This window comes from Echinococcus granulosus (assembly GCF_000524195.1).
Source record: "Echinococcus granulosus chromosome Unknown EG_S00037, whole genome shotgun sequence".
Taxonomy (NCBI): domain Eukaryota; kingdom Metazoa; phylum Platyhelminthes; class Cestoda; order Cyclophyllidea; family Taeniidae; genus Echinococcus; species Echinococcus granulosus.
The window spans coordinates 188,413-207,284 of NW_020170417.1; the positions used below are offsets into that span (position 1 = coordinate 188,413).

General features: G+C 43.7%; 1 protein-coding gene across 1 annotated transcript in view; it reads left to right on the forward strand. All coding sequences in view use genetic code 11, as the record gives it.

Moving 5' to 3' along the window:
- The window catches only part of EGR_05226 (E3 ubiquitin-protein ligase hyd), a gene marked incomplete at both ends in the record, with an annotated part of 32,429 nt that overhangs the window by 8,362 nt on the left and 5,195 nt on the right, over positions 1-18,872 (forward strand). The window contains 15 exons of the mRNA XM_024494475.1: positions 992-1,762; positions 2,767-3,083; positions 3,433-3,613; positions 6,794-7,129; positions 7,532-8,737; positions 8,808-9,018; positions 9,089-9,312; positions 9,379-9,868; positions 10,482-10,519; positions 10,746-11,093; positions 12,245-12,615; positions 13,202-13,341; positions 14,808-15,031; positions 16,995-17,376; positions 17,451-17,835. Of these exons, the coding sequence (XP_024351096.1) occupies positions 992-1,762; positions 2,767-3,083; positions 3,433-3,613; positions 6,794-7,129; positions 7,532-8,737; positions 8,808-9,018; positions 9,089-9,312; positions 9,379-9,868; positions 10,482-10,519; positions 10,746-11,093; positions 12,245-12,615; positions 13,202-13,341; positions 14,808-15,031; positions 16,995-17,376; positions 17,451-17,835 (5,624 nt within the window). The remainder of the gene's footprint in view (positions 1-991; positions 1,763-2,766; positions 3,084-3,432; positions 3,614-6,793; positions 7,130-7,531; positions 8,738-8,807; positions 9,019-9,088; positions 9,313-9,378; positions 9,869-10,481; positions 10,520-10,745; positions 11,094-12,244; positions 12,616-13,201; positions 13,342-14,807; positions 15,032-16,994; positions 17,377-17,450; positions 17,836-18,872) is intronic.

The following is an 18,872-nucleotide window of genomic DNA, read 5'->3' on the forward strand; positions in this document are numbered from 1 at the left end:
CAGATCATCTGTAGACTGCTGTGCTTGGTTCCGCGTCAAATTCTGGCAGAAACAGATTTGGCTATCCATAGTTATCAGTGCATTCCTTTTGTAACAGAATAGTAGCTTTGGTCAGGAATCATTATTGACATTCCTTGATGTAAGCATTTAATTTGGTCTACTTTTTCCTACTTTGCGAATTAAGCCTCAGCATTGATTTTACCGCCGCTGTCAGATGGATTATGGGCACGTTGGTCTCATCATTTCAGCAATTTGACTATTTTTAAAGTAGGAGATATTGGACCAAAAAACAAAACGATATTTTTTTCTTTAAATCGTACCATTTAGTGCTGGCGACTAGCCTTCCCTATTGTTGCCATCAGATATGCGAAAAGTAAACTTAGTGATTAGTAGGTCTTTAATAGTAGTAGTTTAATGTTTCCTGTTGTGAACTGGAGTTAATTTGTGTGAGTACGGACCCTGTCGAAATCCCAGCCGAAGATAAGACTTTGAGAAAAAACAAGGTCTTTGATGCTAATAATTGCGAGTTTACAAGGGGTAGAACGGTTATGTTTCCCTATTTATCAGCCCTACTAATCCAAATCCACTGATTAATTAGGTATCCTTTAAAAACCAAACTTGGTAAATCTGTAACAGCCTTGTATTTCTACAGGTATTTAGTTCTATTCCATGTTCAAATTCCGGCCGGAAAAGCCATTATATTCCTTCAGTGGTGACTAGAGTAGTTCGGAATAAGCCCGATTATTTACAAATTGTAACAAGTCTTAGTCCTAGTTCCAGTTGAACGCAGGGTTGTCTGGCACTTGATTAGCTTCGACTGTTTCTCGATGCTTTCAAAAGTGGATAGAACAATCGTGATTGTTCTTCAATGATGCCTTGTGGTATTTAAAATAAGTCACGACAGGATTATGCTATTAGAACAAAGTTGACACCGACGAATTTCAGCCATAGAATTTTTGTTACTGGGTGAGTTTCTTCTGCTTTACTTCAGGAATTAGAGGGCATTCGTTCGGACGGTAGCGAGGAGTCCGCACATCAATTCCGCTACTCCCGTCTCATGCGCTATCTCTTCCCACCCTCTGCACGTCTTGACGACTCACCTCTCTTCACCCTCTGCTACAACGACACCTGCAGTTTCACCTGGACCGGGCCTAACCATATCCGTCAGGACATTTTCGAGTGCCGCACCTGTGGTCTCATGGATTCTCTTTGCTGTTGTTCAGAGTGCGCACGTGTCTGCCACAAGGGGCACGACTGTCGCCTTAAGCGCACCTCTCCCACAGCCTACTGTGATTGCTGGGAGAAGTGTCGCTGTCGCAGCCTCGTACTCGGTCACCAGGCCTCTCGACTCTTCCTCTTCCAACGCCTTCTACTTCACACTGACCTCGTGTACTTGCCCAACCGGGCAAATGAACACCTTCTGGTCTACCTCACTCGTTGTGTTGAGCGTCAGACACGAGAACAAAAGCAATACAAATCGGCACGAAGACGTGGGGGCAGTGGTAGTGGTGGCGGCAACGGAGGTGGCGGAAGTGGAGGTGGTGGCGGAGAACGTGGAACTCTCGCTGGTGCTCGTGCAAGCGGCTCCACTTTGGACGAACCGGAGCACGATCTTGAACCACCGACCTTCTCAAGAGATGCTCTTGAGCTGGTGCTTGATTCGAAAGCAGCGGCTGCCAGTCTGCTATGTGATTGTAAAAATGTCGTCGCGACGGAGTCCTTTGCCAAGTTTGGGGACAGAAAAGGCAAATCTGGAGCTTGTGTAAGTATTTTTGTAACATGGAAATTCCTCTACTTTCCCCTACTTAATTTAACATCTCTCTCAAATGCTGTTCTTTCCGATATCGTTTAGTCTGCCGTCATCATCAATGTACGATCCAAACACCTGTTCAATGCATCTGAACCGGAAAAGGTCTTTATTTTAGGATGAAAGTATTTCCTTTTGTTTAAAATAATTAAGGTGCAAGGCTGAATGAGCAGAAGCGTTAAAAAGCGTTATTTGCTGAGGTAGTTTGCTGTTCGTCTTGTTATATTTGTCAATGCATCTCATCAGAACTTGGCATTTAGCGTCCTGCTGGATCCGGGTGTGCATGTAATCAGGTTTACCATGCGTTAGACAACCTTTGATTTCATTTGACGCGGGCACTACCTTTGCCACAAGTACATAGCTCGATGACTCAACCTGGCTGTTATTATCTAAAACCAGTGGGAAGTTTAAAATAATTCATATTTTTTTTTATTAATTCACTTCTCATAGCGTTGAGGTCACAACACTGGTAAGAAACGCCGTTATGAGTTTTCTGTACTTATGTTCGATAAGTCCTGTACTGAAGGCTTCTCTTCCCCATTACGGTTTGCATTTAGTGGAAGGTTTTTTTATTTTGGATAATTTCAGCATAGCTGTATTTTCAGTTGAAATAGTGAAGTTGGGAGCAGTAGTGGCTAGTTTTACGAGCGACAAGTAAACTCTGTTTTACCAGCCTATCGTTTTCATCGTTTAGCACAGGGGTCGTTACCCTAGCATGGAGGTAGCACAATAAGTGACTGACAGGTAAGAATAAACGGAGCTTGTACGCTTTCTTTCAACGTTTCCTACATTTTTTCAGAAATACTAAGAAAATCAGATCAGGTATGTAGAACAGGGTTGATAGGATTCCCCTTTTATTTGACAATATCACGCTTCTGAACGAATTCGGATTTGAGCCATTCCTGGTAGTAGTTTGTTTGGCGCGTCTAGCAGTTGTCTGTACTTCCTCCTGCGTTTAGCAATCCGTGATGGCAATCCAATCGGGTACCTCTCAGCTTGACGATTTCGTCTTTACCCTCCTCTGCAAGTGTCCGGCGGAGTTTGTGCAGCGCTTCATCAACACTCTGGCGCGTAGTCTTTCCGATCACCTCTCCGGTGATCGCGGTGTCCACCGTCTCCTCACCCTCTCCCTTCCCTCTGTCACCGGCTCTAGCGCCGAAAGTACCGATGCCTACTTCTATTGCCAGCGCGGCATCGCACGATTTGTGCGCTCTGTGGCCCGTGTCTACACTGGTCTTATGCTCGAACTCAGCCCCGATCACCACAGAAAGAAACCGTGAGTAATTTCTGTCGCCTATTCTCCTGCCAAACTGTTTGTTAAACTGGGTCACATGAAGATCTTTTTCCGATGGATTCGCAAAAGTAACACTGTTTATTTAACAATGAATAAGTGAAAGCACGAGTCTGTAAAGCACTTCTTTAATCTTTGAAAATAAATCGTAATTCAGGAATTGAAACTGCCTAACGTTTTAACCTGATCTACAGAATCAACTAATGGTGCCATAATGTGATGAATCTAACGGTCCCAGCGTTGTCCTGCATATGTGAGGTTTAGCTAATCCATGCTTCTTACACCCATTTTGATAAGTTAACCTCAGACGAAGTACTTTATTACGTTGTTTCAGGCGATTGGTGACACAAGCACAGCCGCTTGAACTGGCACGTTTTGTCTTCTTTCAACTGGCACCTGTCGCACTCCCCGAGCTCGCTTTCCTCGCGGTAAAGGTCATTGCACCAGTGCGCATCGGTGCGCTCCGCTCTACCGCAACCTTCAATCTCACCTCCCAGCAGGGTGAAGCCATTCATGTAAGCTTACGGCCTATCGTTTTCGTTGATGTAGCGATTAAATGTCATGACAGATCAGATTTAAAGTTCTAATGTTCTCTTCAAACGTGGCGTTGCACTTGCGTGGAGGCTTGCTATAGTTTCCCGACTGATGCGCAGTTCTGCTGGAGATTGTTATGTTGATTTCAGTCCCGATTGTGGGTACGAATACATCTTAAGAACCGGAATTTTGTCCTTCAATATTGCATGATTCTTTCGATTTGAGCAGGAGTGCCTAGAACTACATAAAATTCTCCTTTTTCCAACTTCCTAGACCCTTTTTTCTCTATGACTAATTTCCCAGTGCCTCGGAATTTGCGCCCGTTCTATTCCCCCGATTGGTCATTATCACATACAGTTGTCTTAGCTATCACCATGACCCCAAGACCAAAGTATTATAAGGACTCGAGAATGGAACTCTCCTGGGACTCCGGTAGTCAGTCGACAACCTTGTGCGCATACACCGTACTCCAAGCTTACTCATGCAGGTCGGTGATAGACAGCCACTTTGATTGTTTGGGTTGAGGTCTCGATAGTGCCTATGCTCACAAATAAACGCCAAGTCCTAACATTTTCTCGGCAGTGTTGGGAGGATATGGTCTTTACTTCACACTTGATTTGGCTGCATCGTGTACTAGAGGCTTTTCGCACTATCGTCAGCTTGGCGAATATTTCCGTTCTCACTAACCAGCAATTTTTTCACTACGAAGATAGCATTCTAGAAAGTTGTCTGGATGCCTTTTGTGTGATTTTGTTGGCGAATGTGGTAATTGTGTTAATTTGGAAGTCCTGACTTTGCAGTTAGGTTAACCGATGCATTTCTGATTCTTTTATCTGATGCAGATTACAGGCCAGCCAATGAGGGAAATGGTTTATGTCAGACAGCACAGAAATACAATAAATTGTATGGAAGTGTCGGACTACGCATGATATTTTAACCTTAAAAACCCTAGTTGCACAGTTTTACAATGTGTGCCAATCATTTGTATCAAATAGTTATGACTGATCACTTTGATAACTGGCCCATCCACTCAGGGGCATCTTGTTAAAGACTGCCGTAGTGGCATCCGCCTTAATTTGAGGCTCTGGTACAATCGACTTGGCTTCACTTCATCAACACACTCATTCAAATATGCCAACGATTGTTTCCCCTATATGGTATCATTGAGCGTCAAATTTCCACCATTGTTCTTTGGAATGATCCAGTAGACATGTTTCTGTCATGACCTTACGTAGTTAGGTTAATGACAAAATCGTTTCCCGTATGGCTTTCAGCTTGGGCAGCCTTAGGTGACAAATTACGTGAATGATTTATTTTCCCGTCGCAGGAATTTTTTCTCACGTAGACTACCCTTGGATTTTCACACTTAGTGGCATGGGTTAAGCTCCAAGCTTACGTGTAACGTAGTTGTGGGTGAAATTTTATTCACCCTTACTCTGCGATTTTGCTGGATATTAAATTAATCCGTTCATTGCGTATTTTGTGGTATTAACTTTGTTCTGTTAGCCATGTTCTTTTGTTATGTTGTAGCATTTTTTTACCAATATTGGCAATAAATTAATTTGTTGCATCAAGAGCTTTCCCTACACTCTCAGGTAGGTTTACATCTCTTTCCACAAGCATTTTAATGCGGATCTTAATTTTCTGGAATTGGGGATTTCATTCCATTATAGTTGCTTGGTGGATGACCCCAGTCTAAAGAAGTTTAATCAAAGTGATGTCAAACAATGTTTACCCCTTTCATGTAATGTGTATCTTAAGGTTCCTTTCAAATTTAGTCCATTGGGACCTCATGAGTTGAGAATGGCTTTTGGCCAAGCTGAACTTCCCCTTGTCTTCACATCGGTTTCATCCTCGTGGCACATACTAATCAAGGGTTTGGCTTTCACCTTTTTGACCTCTCTAAATAAACTAAAATAACACGTTTATTTGTCATGAAACTGTTGTCACCAAATTTCAGCTAGACAGCCAAGTAAGTTCGTGCAATTTCGATGATCGCAGAAGGTGTTTTAGAGTACAATATTTACACGATGAGTTAGTCACCAGTATAATATGTAATCCCTTCTTAAGGGGACACAGACTTGAAGAAATGTAAGGGGGATGCGTAGGTCTAGGTGAGGCACCATCTCTTTCCATTTCTAAGTTGTGTCGTGAAGTCTTCTCATAAACGAGTTTTCCAGCAGTGTGAAGCCTTGCATTGTCTTGCAGTACTAATAACGTAACTTCTTTGACTCATCGATTAGTCGGAAATAGGAGTTCGTGGACGCTTTCAAGTTGTATTGTGTTGTATCGCGTAGGCAGATCTCAGCTGGACCTGAAGTGACATAGTGAGTGGGTCGTTTGGGCACAGCTAATGATATATTTGTTCGCTTGATGCTGAAAATCAAAAACGGTGGCACATTGTTGTGCGATAAAAGAGGTAAAGGATGTGTTGATAGTTTGTGAAGTTTACTGTCATCTGTTAGTTCTTGTTGGTGGGACTCATTGGCTTGGGTTGAGATTGTTTGTGTTAAAAGCTATGAAAGGACTTTGGTACATTAACTCACAACTCCTTCGAGTAGAAATGGTACTCTAATTTTAGTCATTATCAAGACTATATGGTCTTCTTGAGGGCGATAATCGTCGTCTGGAGATTGACCACTAGAATCAGGACGTTAAAGCCATTTCTGGCCATTACGTTTTACCACTACACCTCCTCCGGCTGGTATACAAATATTATGGGAGGCTTATGATGCTCTGGACTCCAGTTTTAGTTCATAAACTCGAGAAGCTCGAATCGCACCGATTAAACTCAATGATATTTTATGGCACGAGGATTTAAAACACCATGAAATTAGAAAAGAACACAATAAAGAGTACTGATAGACTGCCACATCCCATAGCGGTGAGCTCTACCAAAAACTGGGCGAGCTTTTTGGACACTTGATATAATATCAATGGTAGTCCATACCTGTACCTTAACCATATCCGCGGGCTAGCAAACATCTGTAGGCTCTACTTGTCAGTAAAACATTACTGAACGAAATATCTTGAATGGTCCACCTATTCAGTGTTAGGGTTCCTTTTGTATAATTGGTAGATGACATTCTTCCTACATCCATAGGTTATTCGCGTTTCTGTGCATTGTGTTGAATGACGGTTGGTTTTTCATTATCTCCCAGGGTTTCGACCAAGTTCTGGCTGCGGAGAGATCCTTGTTCTCTCGATCGCGCCAGTCGCAATCTTCTACATGCGCATCTTCCGTCAATGGTTTTTTTGGTCTGGGAAATGCTCTTGACTGCCCCAATTCCACGATTCGTAGTTTGCTCTACGGTTGTGGTTCAACAGGCTCTGCTGCCTCCACACTGCTGCCCACTTGGAAGGTCAGTGAGCGTCGGCATCCGCCGGCTTCACCACCCAAGACTGAACAGCAACAGCGGAAGCCACTGCAATCATCTGAACGTGGCAAGTCGTGTGTCAGTACCGATATCATTCCATACAGTGTGGAAGAACCTATGGTGGGTTGCACATCATTTTTTCCATCTTGCAGAGGAATAGTTCTGTGTAAAACTATTCCTTTTAGAACTACCTGGTCTGGGAAGTAGTAAATTTGTTGTTCTGGGCTGATGAATTTCATCTGCTTGCATTCGAAATCGCCATCATGTGTCGTTTCCAACGCTGTCATACAGTGTTGAGCGGCTGTTTCATGCGTGCGATTTGGATGTCTTTTCATTTGACTATTCAGAGAAGATAATTAATTTACTATCTAAAAACGAACTCTGTTAAAAATTCTTGAGCTGATTTCTTTGCATTCTTCAACCCGGGACCGGTTTATTTGTGAAACGCCAAATCTAATTTTAAGTTTGATATATCGACTGATTATTCCCTCTATTAAAACTTAGCAATTTATCCTGCGGTAGGACATTGATAGCACCAGTCAAGAGCCAGCTCCGGGTTCATCAAACCATATGAAACGCCACCGCCACCGCAGCCAGAGCAGCGGGGGCGGCGGGGATCATCAAAGTCCCCCTTCAAAGCACCGTCGTCGGCATCGCCATCATGGCAGACGCCATCGTAATCACGACACCATTGATCCGGCATCACAACCGCCACAGCCACCCGTCATTGTGGTTGAGTCCTCCGTAGCGACCACGAATTCCACCACTTCCACGAATCCCTTCGCAGAGATGGAACTTCTCCCAGCTGCCAGTGGTGACTCGGATACGGATGCGGATATTCGAAGCAATGAGTTGGACAGCAATGCTACCACTGCTGCCGCTGCTTCCACCCACACCGTGGAGGAGGGAGAAGAAGATTTTAGTGATACGGCATCAGAAGAGGACGAGGACGTAGCAGCAGACTCTGAAGTGGAAACGCATTCCATCACAAGCAGTACCGGTGGTGGTGGTGGTGGTGGTGGCGGAGATGGAGGTGGTGTTGAGAGATCTCTACTACTTCATCAGAATCCACAGATTGAGGCTTCGGGATCGCAACACAGTTCTATAAGCAGTACGGCAGCCACTGCGGGTACCACAGGAAGTGTGATTATGGACATGGACGCTTCTGTTGCTGGCGGTAGCCTAGGCACTGTCTCAGGAGCCGTGGGGTCAGCATCTTCCCAGCAGGAATTTATCGCTTCCTATCCACCTGAGCGAGATCAACAGCCACCACCGGGAGGCAACAACACAATGGATGATGATACTGTAGTTGTTACTATGTTCTGTGGCAGTGATGAGGAAGAGGAGGAAGAAGAAGGTGATGAAAACGAATTAGATGAAACCCTTCCAATATCGGAGATGGGTCTGGAGGAGGATTTGGATCATGGCACCCGTCGGCGTAATCAGCGTGATGATGTTAGTGAAGTAGAGGATGACGACGAAGATGATGAGGATGAAGAAATTGAGGATGATGAAGAGGTCGGTGTTGAGGAGGAAGAGGAGGAAGAAGATGATTCTGAAGATGATGGGGGTGAGTCAGAGGACGATGAAGATGACGATGTTGGGGAGGAAGAAGAGGAAGAAGACGACGATGAAACTGAAGAAGAGGAAGAAGTTGCACACGAACACGGCGCAGAAGGGGAGGAAGAAGAGGAGGAAGAGGACGCTTACTCCCAAGAAAGCGAGCCAGTAATTAGAATCTCCTTTTTCCTCTTTCTAGGTTGTCTTCAGTTTCACTCCACTTTTGCCTCTTGTCTAGAGTCCACCTCCGTCTTCCCCATTTTCACCATGGTCGCGTCATCCAAGTGGTTCGTCGAATGCTCCAGCTCCCACGACTTCTGCGGAGGATGCTGCGCCGACTACCTCGACGTCCACCACTGCGACTACTGCAGCTTCCCGAAATTTCCCCACCTCTTCATCCACTCTGGCGCGTCTTTACTCTGCAGCCCTCTCTTCAGCCTTTGACCAACGTAAGTCGTTGGATGATTCTCCTCTTTTTCATTCACTGATTGCCCACTTTCACTGATTACGTCGCCCCAGGTACTGGACACAACACTTCACTCGCTTCACGCAATGCTCTGGCTAGGTTGAACCTTCTTACCGCTCCCCTATCACCACCTAGAACAAACTCCAACAACGCGAACACTGGTTCACCCACCGTCACCACAAACGTCCTCAGCGGAGTTACTCCGACTGTTAGCAGTGCACCCATCGTCAGCATTACCGAACCCGCCTCTAATAATGACACCTCTGAAGCGAAGAAAGTGGGTCTCTATCTCTACCGTCTCCACTACTGGGAAAAGTCCATCACACTAAAAACATCTTTTTAGCATGGGATCCATGTAACGCAAGTTCAACTAAGTCGTGCTTTTGCCTGCCTCCTTCGACTTCTCGCTGACGTAATGGCAGATCTCGTCAACCGCGGTAACGAAGGCGTGGACACAGAAGAAGGAATCGGGGAAACCGAGGGGTCAGCTACCACCGGGTCTCACACGGGCAACAGCGATATGCGACGATGTGTCTCCGCACCCGTGTTCGTGCACTCCTCACTCGATTTGCCGCTACTGCGTAAACTGCGTGTCCTCTCGCGCAAGGGCAATGGCTACTGCCTCGCACCGCTGCGCTCTCTTGTGGCCGCACGGCCTACTGACAGTATGGATCAAGCTCTCATCTGCACTGCAGTGGGTTTCGTGTTGGCGCCGGTGTGGGCTTGGCTCACTGAGGCTCTTGATGGTTTAGAGTCGCGTCTTCGTGCTAGAGCTGCGTGGAACGCTCAGCATCCGAACGCCGGCTCAGTTGAAGTCTCTGCCTTGGATTCAGGTATGCCTTTTCTTTTAAAGAGCGGTAGTGATCTACAATTGCTTTAACGGAAACTAACAATCAGTTTTTTGGGTTAAAACCTTCAATGGTGTATTTGAAGAGAAAGAGCGATGGGATTTGATGCTGACTTTTGGTTTTCACTATTAGTTGAATCATTTTGTTTGTTTTTCCCGATTTAGGCGTTAAACAGATAGCACAACTTTTTAATGCCCCTAAACTGGTGAACTTGATCTTGGCTCGTCCGATCAGTCATTTTTGTTGCTGTTGAATAGGTTAAAAACTCCATTTCCGTCATATTTAATAATTCGACTAATGGGTTTGATGAAATGCTTTTTGTGCATGCGTAATTCCGTATTGGGAGTAGTCTACTTTACCAATGATTTTTTAATTTTCAAAGTTTACTAAGTCAGTCTGGATGCGTCTTTCCCAACCAGAAGCAAGAAGCGTTCACAGTAGATGACATAGTTGAAGAGGGATTGAAGGTTTTTGCCTTCTTAATTCCTAACTGTTTGTTAATCTTGCAAGAATGACTTGAGTGGTTATCCTCTGCTATATTTAAATTCTTTGGTCATTGTTGAGGGCGACTTTAATGCCCAATTGTTTCTATCTTCAGGAACTTCTGGCCGTCGGAAAGAAGGCAAATCAGATCGAGTGAGTTAGTGGTTACATTGAAATCAACTGTTGAATATTTCTTGTCCCTGCATTTTCGTGATATCGAAGTAGCTTGGTGATAGCAAATTAGTTGACTTATTCATAGCCTTGGATATCATTGCTAAAGCTATGTCTTACATTAATGCGGGTTTTTGAGTGTGTATCCATGGAGTGGTATCCAAGTTTAAGTAAGCTAGATTGAATCTTCTTCCTTAATATTTTTAAGACTGGAAGTGGCGGCAGATCGAGTTCTCAGCATCAGCAATCTGCCGCAGAGAACACGGCCTCTAACGCAGTTGGATCAAGTTCCAACGCAACAGGAGGTGCAGGAACATCAGCGGGTACAGGGCACACCGCCACCACTGGTGCCGTCACTACAGGCGGCGGTGAAGTGGGCACAGGTGGGGGCGGAAGTGGAGGCAGGAATTCTTCAAATCGTCAACAACTCCTTAGCTACCTGCTCTCGTTGATGCGCACAGCCAATAACGATCACGGTGTGGTCGTTCCACCCGTTGATGTCTACAGTTACAAGCACACCGCCTACCTCGTCGACTCCTTTCTTTACTTTTTTAAGGTACCGCTTACCCTTAGCCAAAACCTGATGTACATTGCAATGTTTGGGGGTACTTTTCAGGTGGCACGCAAGTAAATTAAACTAATTACATGTGTTGAAACCGTTTTTTGTTTATCGCCTGAGTAAATGCTTTCGAGAGAGCCATTGGGCGCCAAAGATGTAGAAGTATCCACCGCATTTTTTAGGTAGAGTTATTGGCAGCCGAAGCATTCAGGTCAGCTTATTAAATATGCTTGAGTCAAATGAAACGGACATTTGCCTAGAAATCTGGCAGTTCGAAGGTGATGTTCCTTCTTGCTGATGCTTTATATATGGCGTCGATTTGTGCATTCAGTAACTGTTTACCTGTACCTGTCCTCCGCTTAAAAATTGGGGTTTCACCAATGTGCCATGAATTTGTGATAGGGGTAGGATAGTAAGATAATGTTTGAATATCCACCCTGACTTGAATGTCCTTGCCTATTTCTAGTTGGCTACAGTTACTTATGCAAAAATTTAATATTTACAAGTTGGAGCAATATGTTACCGGAGTTTCCTATTTCTGCTCATAAAACTCAATTAATGCGTTTTACCGGTAGTTTTTTTCGACATTTCTTCGTCATTGATACTTATTTTCCGTTGGGTTGGGTGCTTGGTAAAATTGCAAACTAATTTGCATCGAGTTTACGGACCTCGGTGTTTCTGAAAACTTTGTGAGGCATCGAAATTCATTCGGTACCATTTCATCGGGGAGAAGCTCCTAAATCTTTCAAAAATTGTTTTGATGCAAATATTGAAATTCTGAATGCATACCTCCTGAAGTCCTTGGCTTGGTCGAATTCCATTTCACAGAACATCACTAGAAATAAACATTTTAAATTTGAAGCGTGAAGTACGTCCCATCTTCATTATTTGAAATAGTTGTTATGAAATGGATCCTAATTTTTGTTTTAGAGGTGGAAATTCTGAGGCTTGAAATAGTGATTTTTAAAAAAAATGCATTTATAATGAAGCGGCTTAACAATGTTTTTGCAAATAAAATCCCACAAGTGACACTATTTATCGGCCCATTTCTGCGACTGATTTTACCCGAGTTGATCTTTTTAAGGGTAAATTTGCTGATATACCAGGAAACAAGCGCCGGAAATCTCACTAACTTTTATCCTCTCAAGGTCTTCGAAAGCACATGGCCCTCGGGCCTGATGCACCATCTGATCCACCTTAATGATTTCGACGCTAACGCGAAGGAACGTATGGAGGTGGGAGAGGAGGGAGAAGAGGAACCGGGCCCAAATGTACCCGTGGCAGCAGCCGGATTAACAGGCGGACCCAGTGATACCGATAATGTGGTGGGTCTTTTCCAAGGTCATCCGTTGGCCCAGTGCTCTGACGCCTTCTTCCGCCGCTCCGCCAGCACTCTCTCCCTCGTTGGCGTGGGTGTTGACCCTGTTCTTGCTCCTGCCTCCGAGGCGATGCCACTCGCTTTCACACCGCAACAGCTCCATCCCAATTCTCGACGCTCTGAACTCTTCGGTACTGTCAGGTGAGTTCTCTTTTCGTCCTAGTACAATGCATCCCGCTTTATTACTTTACTACTGTCGTAGAAAGTGTTTTTATTCATGAATATCTCTTGTGATATTAGTACTGTTAATCTTCCAGTAAATTTGATCTTCATTATTCTTTGCATATGAATTAGAATTCCTTCGAAGTCGTCTTTTTTTCCCGTCTCTTGTGCCCATAATCAGCTGTAGTCCCCACAGTATCAGGGCGTCTAATCTTGTGGTGATGGTAGTGGCATTGGTGACGGTTTTCTGGTTGTTATGAATCAACCCTTTATTGAATTCATTTCCATTTTGCCCTTAATTGATACCTAGTGGGTTATGTGCTTACGATTTTCGATCCTTCTTGATCATAATGGGAAACATTGCAAAGAAACGAATCAACCTTTGTTCGCCGTGGTGTTCTACGGATCTTGATTATTTTTGAGTCCAGCGGGTAGACTATTTTAGTTTTTCTGTACATAGGCCATCATAAGCAAGGTGGTTATCCATTCAGTACTGTATTTTTCCTCCACTTTTTAGCTTTTGATTCACCTGATTCCCTGTTTTTCTCACTTTTTCTGCCAATAGAGGTCTCGATTCTGACTTCCTTTCCTCCTCCGCCTGCCCCGAGGACAAAGTCAGCTGTCATGAGAACGAGGCGGATGTCAAGGCCCTGCACTATAGTCGGATCGGGAGGTCTTTCAAGGACTCGAAAATGGGCACTCAAAGTGAGTAATAAGCACACTAATTTCTGGTTGTTTGTTCCAGTGTACTTTGTTGACTCTCAGGAGAACCTAATTACTCCCTTCACCTTTGACACTACCTCATTTTAAGAGGAAAAACAAGTTAACATGAATGCTTTTGGCCGGTGTGGTTGTTTTTTTTCTGTCTAATCTACTTTTCGGAACCAAGTTTTTCCTACTTCCTACCCTTTGTATTCCAAGGCGAGCATATCAGTATGGGAGTTTTAGTGCTGGGGCGTTTTGTTTGGCTGGTGATTATAGAGAAGTTGAGTGTTTTAGTTGAACTTGTTTGAAAGTACTTGCAAAATTCCCTTACATTTTCGTCGCTCATTTTACTGGCGTAGAATTGAAGCAGCATTCTATTACTATATTATTGCAAATACTCGACGATAGGAGCTTTTTCTTTTATTCAATCCTGTCTTTACGAAGTTTATGCCGAGAGTAAACTTAAACACTACACGGTTACCGACAGAGCATTAACTCAAGCGTGCTTCTTACAGTTGAATTTGTTGACAGTTCTTTTATTTTTAACGCTAATGCCTATTAATTGTTAGCAAAAAACTTCTCTTAGTTCTTTTTTCTATTAACAAAGTAATTATTGGGTGTTTTCGATGATGTACTACTTATCCAAGTATCGCGCAGCTTCTCGGAGGAAATTTCGCAGCATATAGTAGACATTTTGTGACTTGAATGTGACGAACTAAAGCTAAGTCTTAAATAATTTTGACATAGAAAGTTGACATCCAAAACAATCATCGATGATAATGACTTGCCACATTAATTGGTTTGCGGTAAGATCTTGTTCGAAATGTAGTAACTTTTTAGCCACCTTTTTACCGCCCCCATCTTTTAAAATGGATTTTGTTACCGAATCAAGATGTTCATGGGTTTGATTTTGGCTACACGCTCCTGATGAATGGGACGACATAATGCTTTTAAACCTAAGATTCCTTTTCTTCTTCTGCTTCCACTTCAATCTCTTAAACTGCTAGTATCTCCTCACTGTTTCTTACGAAAGCACAACTGATGGTGCACTCTGTCCTTGGGAAGTAGACTGAGTTCCTGTATGTATTATTTTTACTGAATAGTCCAAACCGCATTTTGTTTTTTTTCATTCAAACGGTCACCATTGTGTAATGAGCTTATTTAAACTTTCTCATTTCATTGATTCTGTGGCCCATCAGAATGATTTGGATGTAAAACGAGGAATTATGGTTGCCCTTTAGTTACACCATTGTGCTTTGCGATTGTGCCGTTCTCTGGGCAAAAGTACCTCTCTTTTTAGCTATACCCATGAAGTTGATGGTGAGGTAAGATGAAGGTACAACACTGCTGCATTTGAACCACGTTTTGGTTCACTTCACTACTACGCTACCACCCCTTCTTCCTTTGAGACGGTCATGGCTGTGTACTTGTATATTCATTGCCACGTTTTGCTTTCATCGTTGCAGTCGCTTGGGGTGGCGAGTTCCTTGACACAGCCTGCCACACGGGTTCTGTATTGACACGCTGGTGTCGTAGCCTGGAGGCCTTCAGCCAGGCCTTTGCTGAGGACGTCGGCTCAGAGCATCGCAGCTACATGCTCGAACTGGCCCGCTTTCCCGATAAGGAGGCACGCTTTCGCAAGGAGATGGAGCGCCTTCGCAATGCCACTAGACGTGATCTCACTCTCGAGGTGGGCTTCCCCTTTCAGTTCCTTCTGTGGAGACAATTCATCCCCTTTTGTCCTACTCCTTGTCTTGACTAATCGCAGTCTCATTTTGATTAGTCTACTTCAGTACTTGATGAGTGGCGCCGTTTTCTTTTAAAGCTGAATTCGCTACCTGTCTTTTTAATTTCATTTCCGTCGGTCTTTTCTTCTGATCATTCATGTTTGATGCTTTTGGAGTTGTATATTTTACGTAGCTTAGGTCACGTCTAAATTACACCTACCTATGTGAATTTGGAGTGTTGAAATAATGCGAACTCTTTTTGAAATTTGCTTTTAATAGTGATTTTTGATCCTCTTATTAGGCTGACATCAAGCAAATGCACAATTAATTATTACGCACCAAAGGTTGCTAGTTTAGTGACCTTTGATTGCAAGAGTGAGATATTTATATCGTTCCCTGAGCGGAAAGCTCCATTTATTTCCGCTCTATTTACGAAGCTGATCACGTAGCATGAAGGAGTGTCATTTAAAGCCATTTGCATGCATCTTTTCTTGATCCTTTTATCTAATTGCCTGACAGATCATCCGAGACAGATTTTTGCTAATTGGACCCGTCCTCCAGGTACCATATCTTCATTTAATGTTATGTTGTACTCTAGACAGAACTAAATGAACCGTTTTTTACACCTCGTATTGTTGCAGTAACAGTGTTATGCTACACGACAGGGAATTTGTCTGACTTTGAAAAACCTGTTATAAGTGTAAACTCTATCAAAGATAGTTTGACACTGCATTGATCTCGTCCATAATTTACCTATCTTTGTTATTCATCCATGCCTCTTCCTGTAGTGTTAATCAATGAACGTTCAGGCAGTTTTTCCTTTGATTGGCATATTAGGTCCTTTAAAAATTTATTCCCATACCTCCCTTTTTTGACTGTTAAATTTAGTTTCTCCTCATTAAAAGTTTTCCATGCATTGGTAGTTTTACACCAGTGTTCCTGTCCATTTACACCATCAGGATGTAAGATTGTGTCATTGCCCAAAAGAGTAATTTCTCCCCCTCCCTCTTCCTCTTCGCTGTTGCAGCAACGAGATACGGTAGACCGGTACACGAGCTCACGATTGTTCCTCAGCTTAATAACCTATTTTTCTATGAGGCCTTCCTAATTTCCTCCTGGAGCAATTCTCCAACCTTCTTTCCCTCCGAATTAGTTTCGATTATAACAAATGATGTATTTTATCCTCAATATTGAAGTGCCCTTTTCTAACTCGATATTTGCGGCACCCATCGTAATCCGTGGGTGAAAGTTTCATCACATTTTTTTCCAAGCCACTTTCGATTTCTGTGTACTGAAAGTGTAGGTGTTTCATGAAACCGAATATTTTTTTTTCCTTAATGATTCACTTTCATAAGGGCGTACCCACTTTGTGCAAAGTGGTTAAAGATTTATTCTTATGTAGCGTAATTGGAGTTGGCGAACTTTGGTCTTATGGAGACTTGCTAGTGCATATCATGCCACAGTCTCCTGTTGAGAAAAATCAACTGCGAGCCATATGCTTCACTGTTCTACCATGACATTAGCTCTTGCACTATTGCCCATAGTGATTTATTCAAATCCTAAGATTTATCCTGCGACCAAAAACGTTACATCTATTTTGTTATTTTTCTTAAACTCAACTAATTTGGTGCTATCAATCATCCTAAGCCGATAATGCACACACGCCGCATGCTTGGGGCTCTGGGTGCAGGTGAGGAAGTCGAGGCTTCACGTACACGTAACGTGTCAACGGTGACTTAATTGTTTGGGTCAACTGTGCATTTTCTTCCACTACGTGTGTATTTTTCGAATTGCCAAATTCCTTCCCAGTTTATCTTAAGAGGAGAAACACCGAATTGATCGCTTCATTGTTGTTGTGGCAGTTATCATCATCAGCTCACACTGCCCTTGTTCTAAGCGTTCATCTATTATTTTTCAACATCACAGGTAGAACGCGAGCCAAATGCCCTAATCATCTCCACAGTGCGTCAGTTGAACACGGAGTTCAGCCGTCGTCTCTCTCAGACCTCTACGATCACCCAAATGCTAATCATGCGTGACTCGTTCCCATCCCGTTACTCGGACCTGCATCTCCCCGATGCTGCCGCTTCCCAACAACCCTCTCCAAACCTCTCTGCTGCCGCTTCACCAATCCTCTCCTGCCGACGATTAAAGGTCACTTTCAAGGATGAACCGGGCGAGGGATCCGGTGTGGCGAGGTCCTTCATCACCGCCTTCTCTGAGGCCGTCCTTTCCAATATTGCTCTGCCCGATCTCTCGCCACTCTTTGCCTCTGTCAACGGGGCTCACAGCGCTCCCTCCGCTTCGGGTTAGTCCTCCTTTCTTATTTCCTCATTCCCCCGTTTTCGCCAAATGTCTAGTGTTTTTCCGTTGATCACACAGATCCATTTCAACCGAGATCATCCTCCCTCTTGATGGCGGCGACGTCGCGTCTGTTAACACGATTGCGATTACCCTACAGTTCACAAGTCACTTCGGCTCAGCAGCCTCCCCCCGCTACCTCCACCACTACCACGTCAGTGCTCACTCCCACGGTCTCCACCAGACTAAGACGCGGTGACCTGCATGCGGTGGGCCCGGCATCTCGTGCCCTCTTCCGAAATCCGGTTACTTCTTCCATCTCAATTAATCTCTCATCCTCTTCTTCCGCTAATACAACTGCCGCATCGGCGCCCAACGCTTCAGTAGAGCGAGAAGATGAGGAGAGGGAGAGAATGGAAGATAGGAACATTGGTCCTGAGCTGGCTACCTCTCCTTCCACTTCAAGGTTTGTCGCATTGTCGTTTAAACTATTCCGTCTCTGTGATTGGAGCATAACAGGAATGGTAATTTGGATCAATTGGTAAAATATCTTTTGATGTGTCTTAAACCGGCCAAACCACTTTTACTACCATGATTAACAGAGTTCTAGTGGGGAATTTGATGGCACAGCTCAGAACAGATGATTTATTGTTCTAATACAACATTAATACTGGCACTATTGAGTTGACGCATTCAGATGTTGGCCCAAGAGCACTCTACGCCTACTCCGTTGTTTTAAACTCAGCGTATCGGTTCGGGACACGATTCGATTTAGCTAGTTGCGATGATTTGACAAGAAGTACATTTCACACATCTGTCGCACATGTGTGGTAGTGCACCAGTTTTGATCATTTTGTGCTCCACCACTGCTTCCACATCTATGGAGCTTTTTGAGTATTTTCATGGTAAATTTTTAAGACCGTTGGCATTTTCTCATCTTATCGTCGTACTTACATGTCCATCGGTTCAATTAGGAAGCGCGTACTGCAAACCAGCATATCCACGGTCTCATCTTCTCCCGCTCTGCCGTTTCTTTTCCAATTAAAAACTTATCCCGTGCATGAATCGTTGAACAGTTAGGGTCTGTGTCCTTTATTCAGTGGTGTTTTTAATCCTTTTTCGTAATCACTCCAACTGCGCTGCTCTATGAATTGTAAAAATTACCATGGTGCAGTCTCGACTTTGATTCGATTTATGCGAATCAGTACAACCCCTTGGGAATCCTAACCGTTTCATGAGAATCGCCTTAAAGGTTGGCTTTGATGATTTCAAATTTCGTATCGTGGCATTTGATTTCTTGCTCAAGCCAATGCTTTTTCACTGTAGTTTAAAATTTCCTCAAATTTAGCCATTCGTTAGATCATTTTGGTTGAAAATTAGTCAACCGATGTTAGTTAAGAGCGCTTTCGTGCTAAAAGTATAAAATCTCCTCTTCGTAACTTCGACCACCGAAAAATGTCTCCCATAAGCCTACGTTAAATTCGACTCAAGATAAGTTTAACT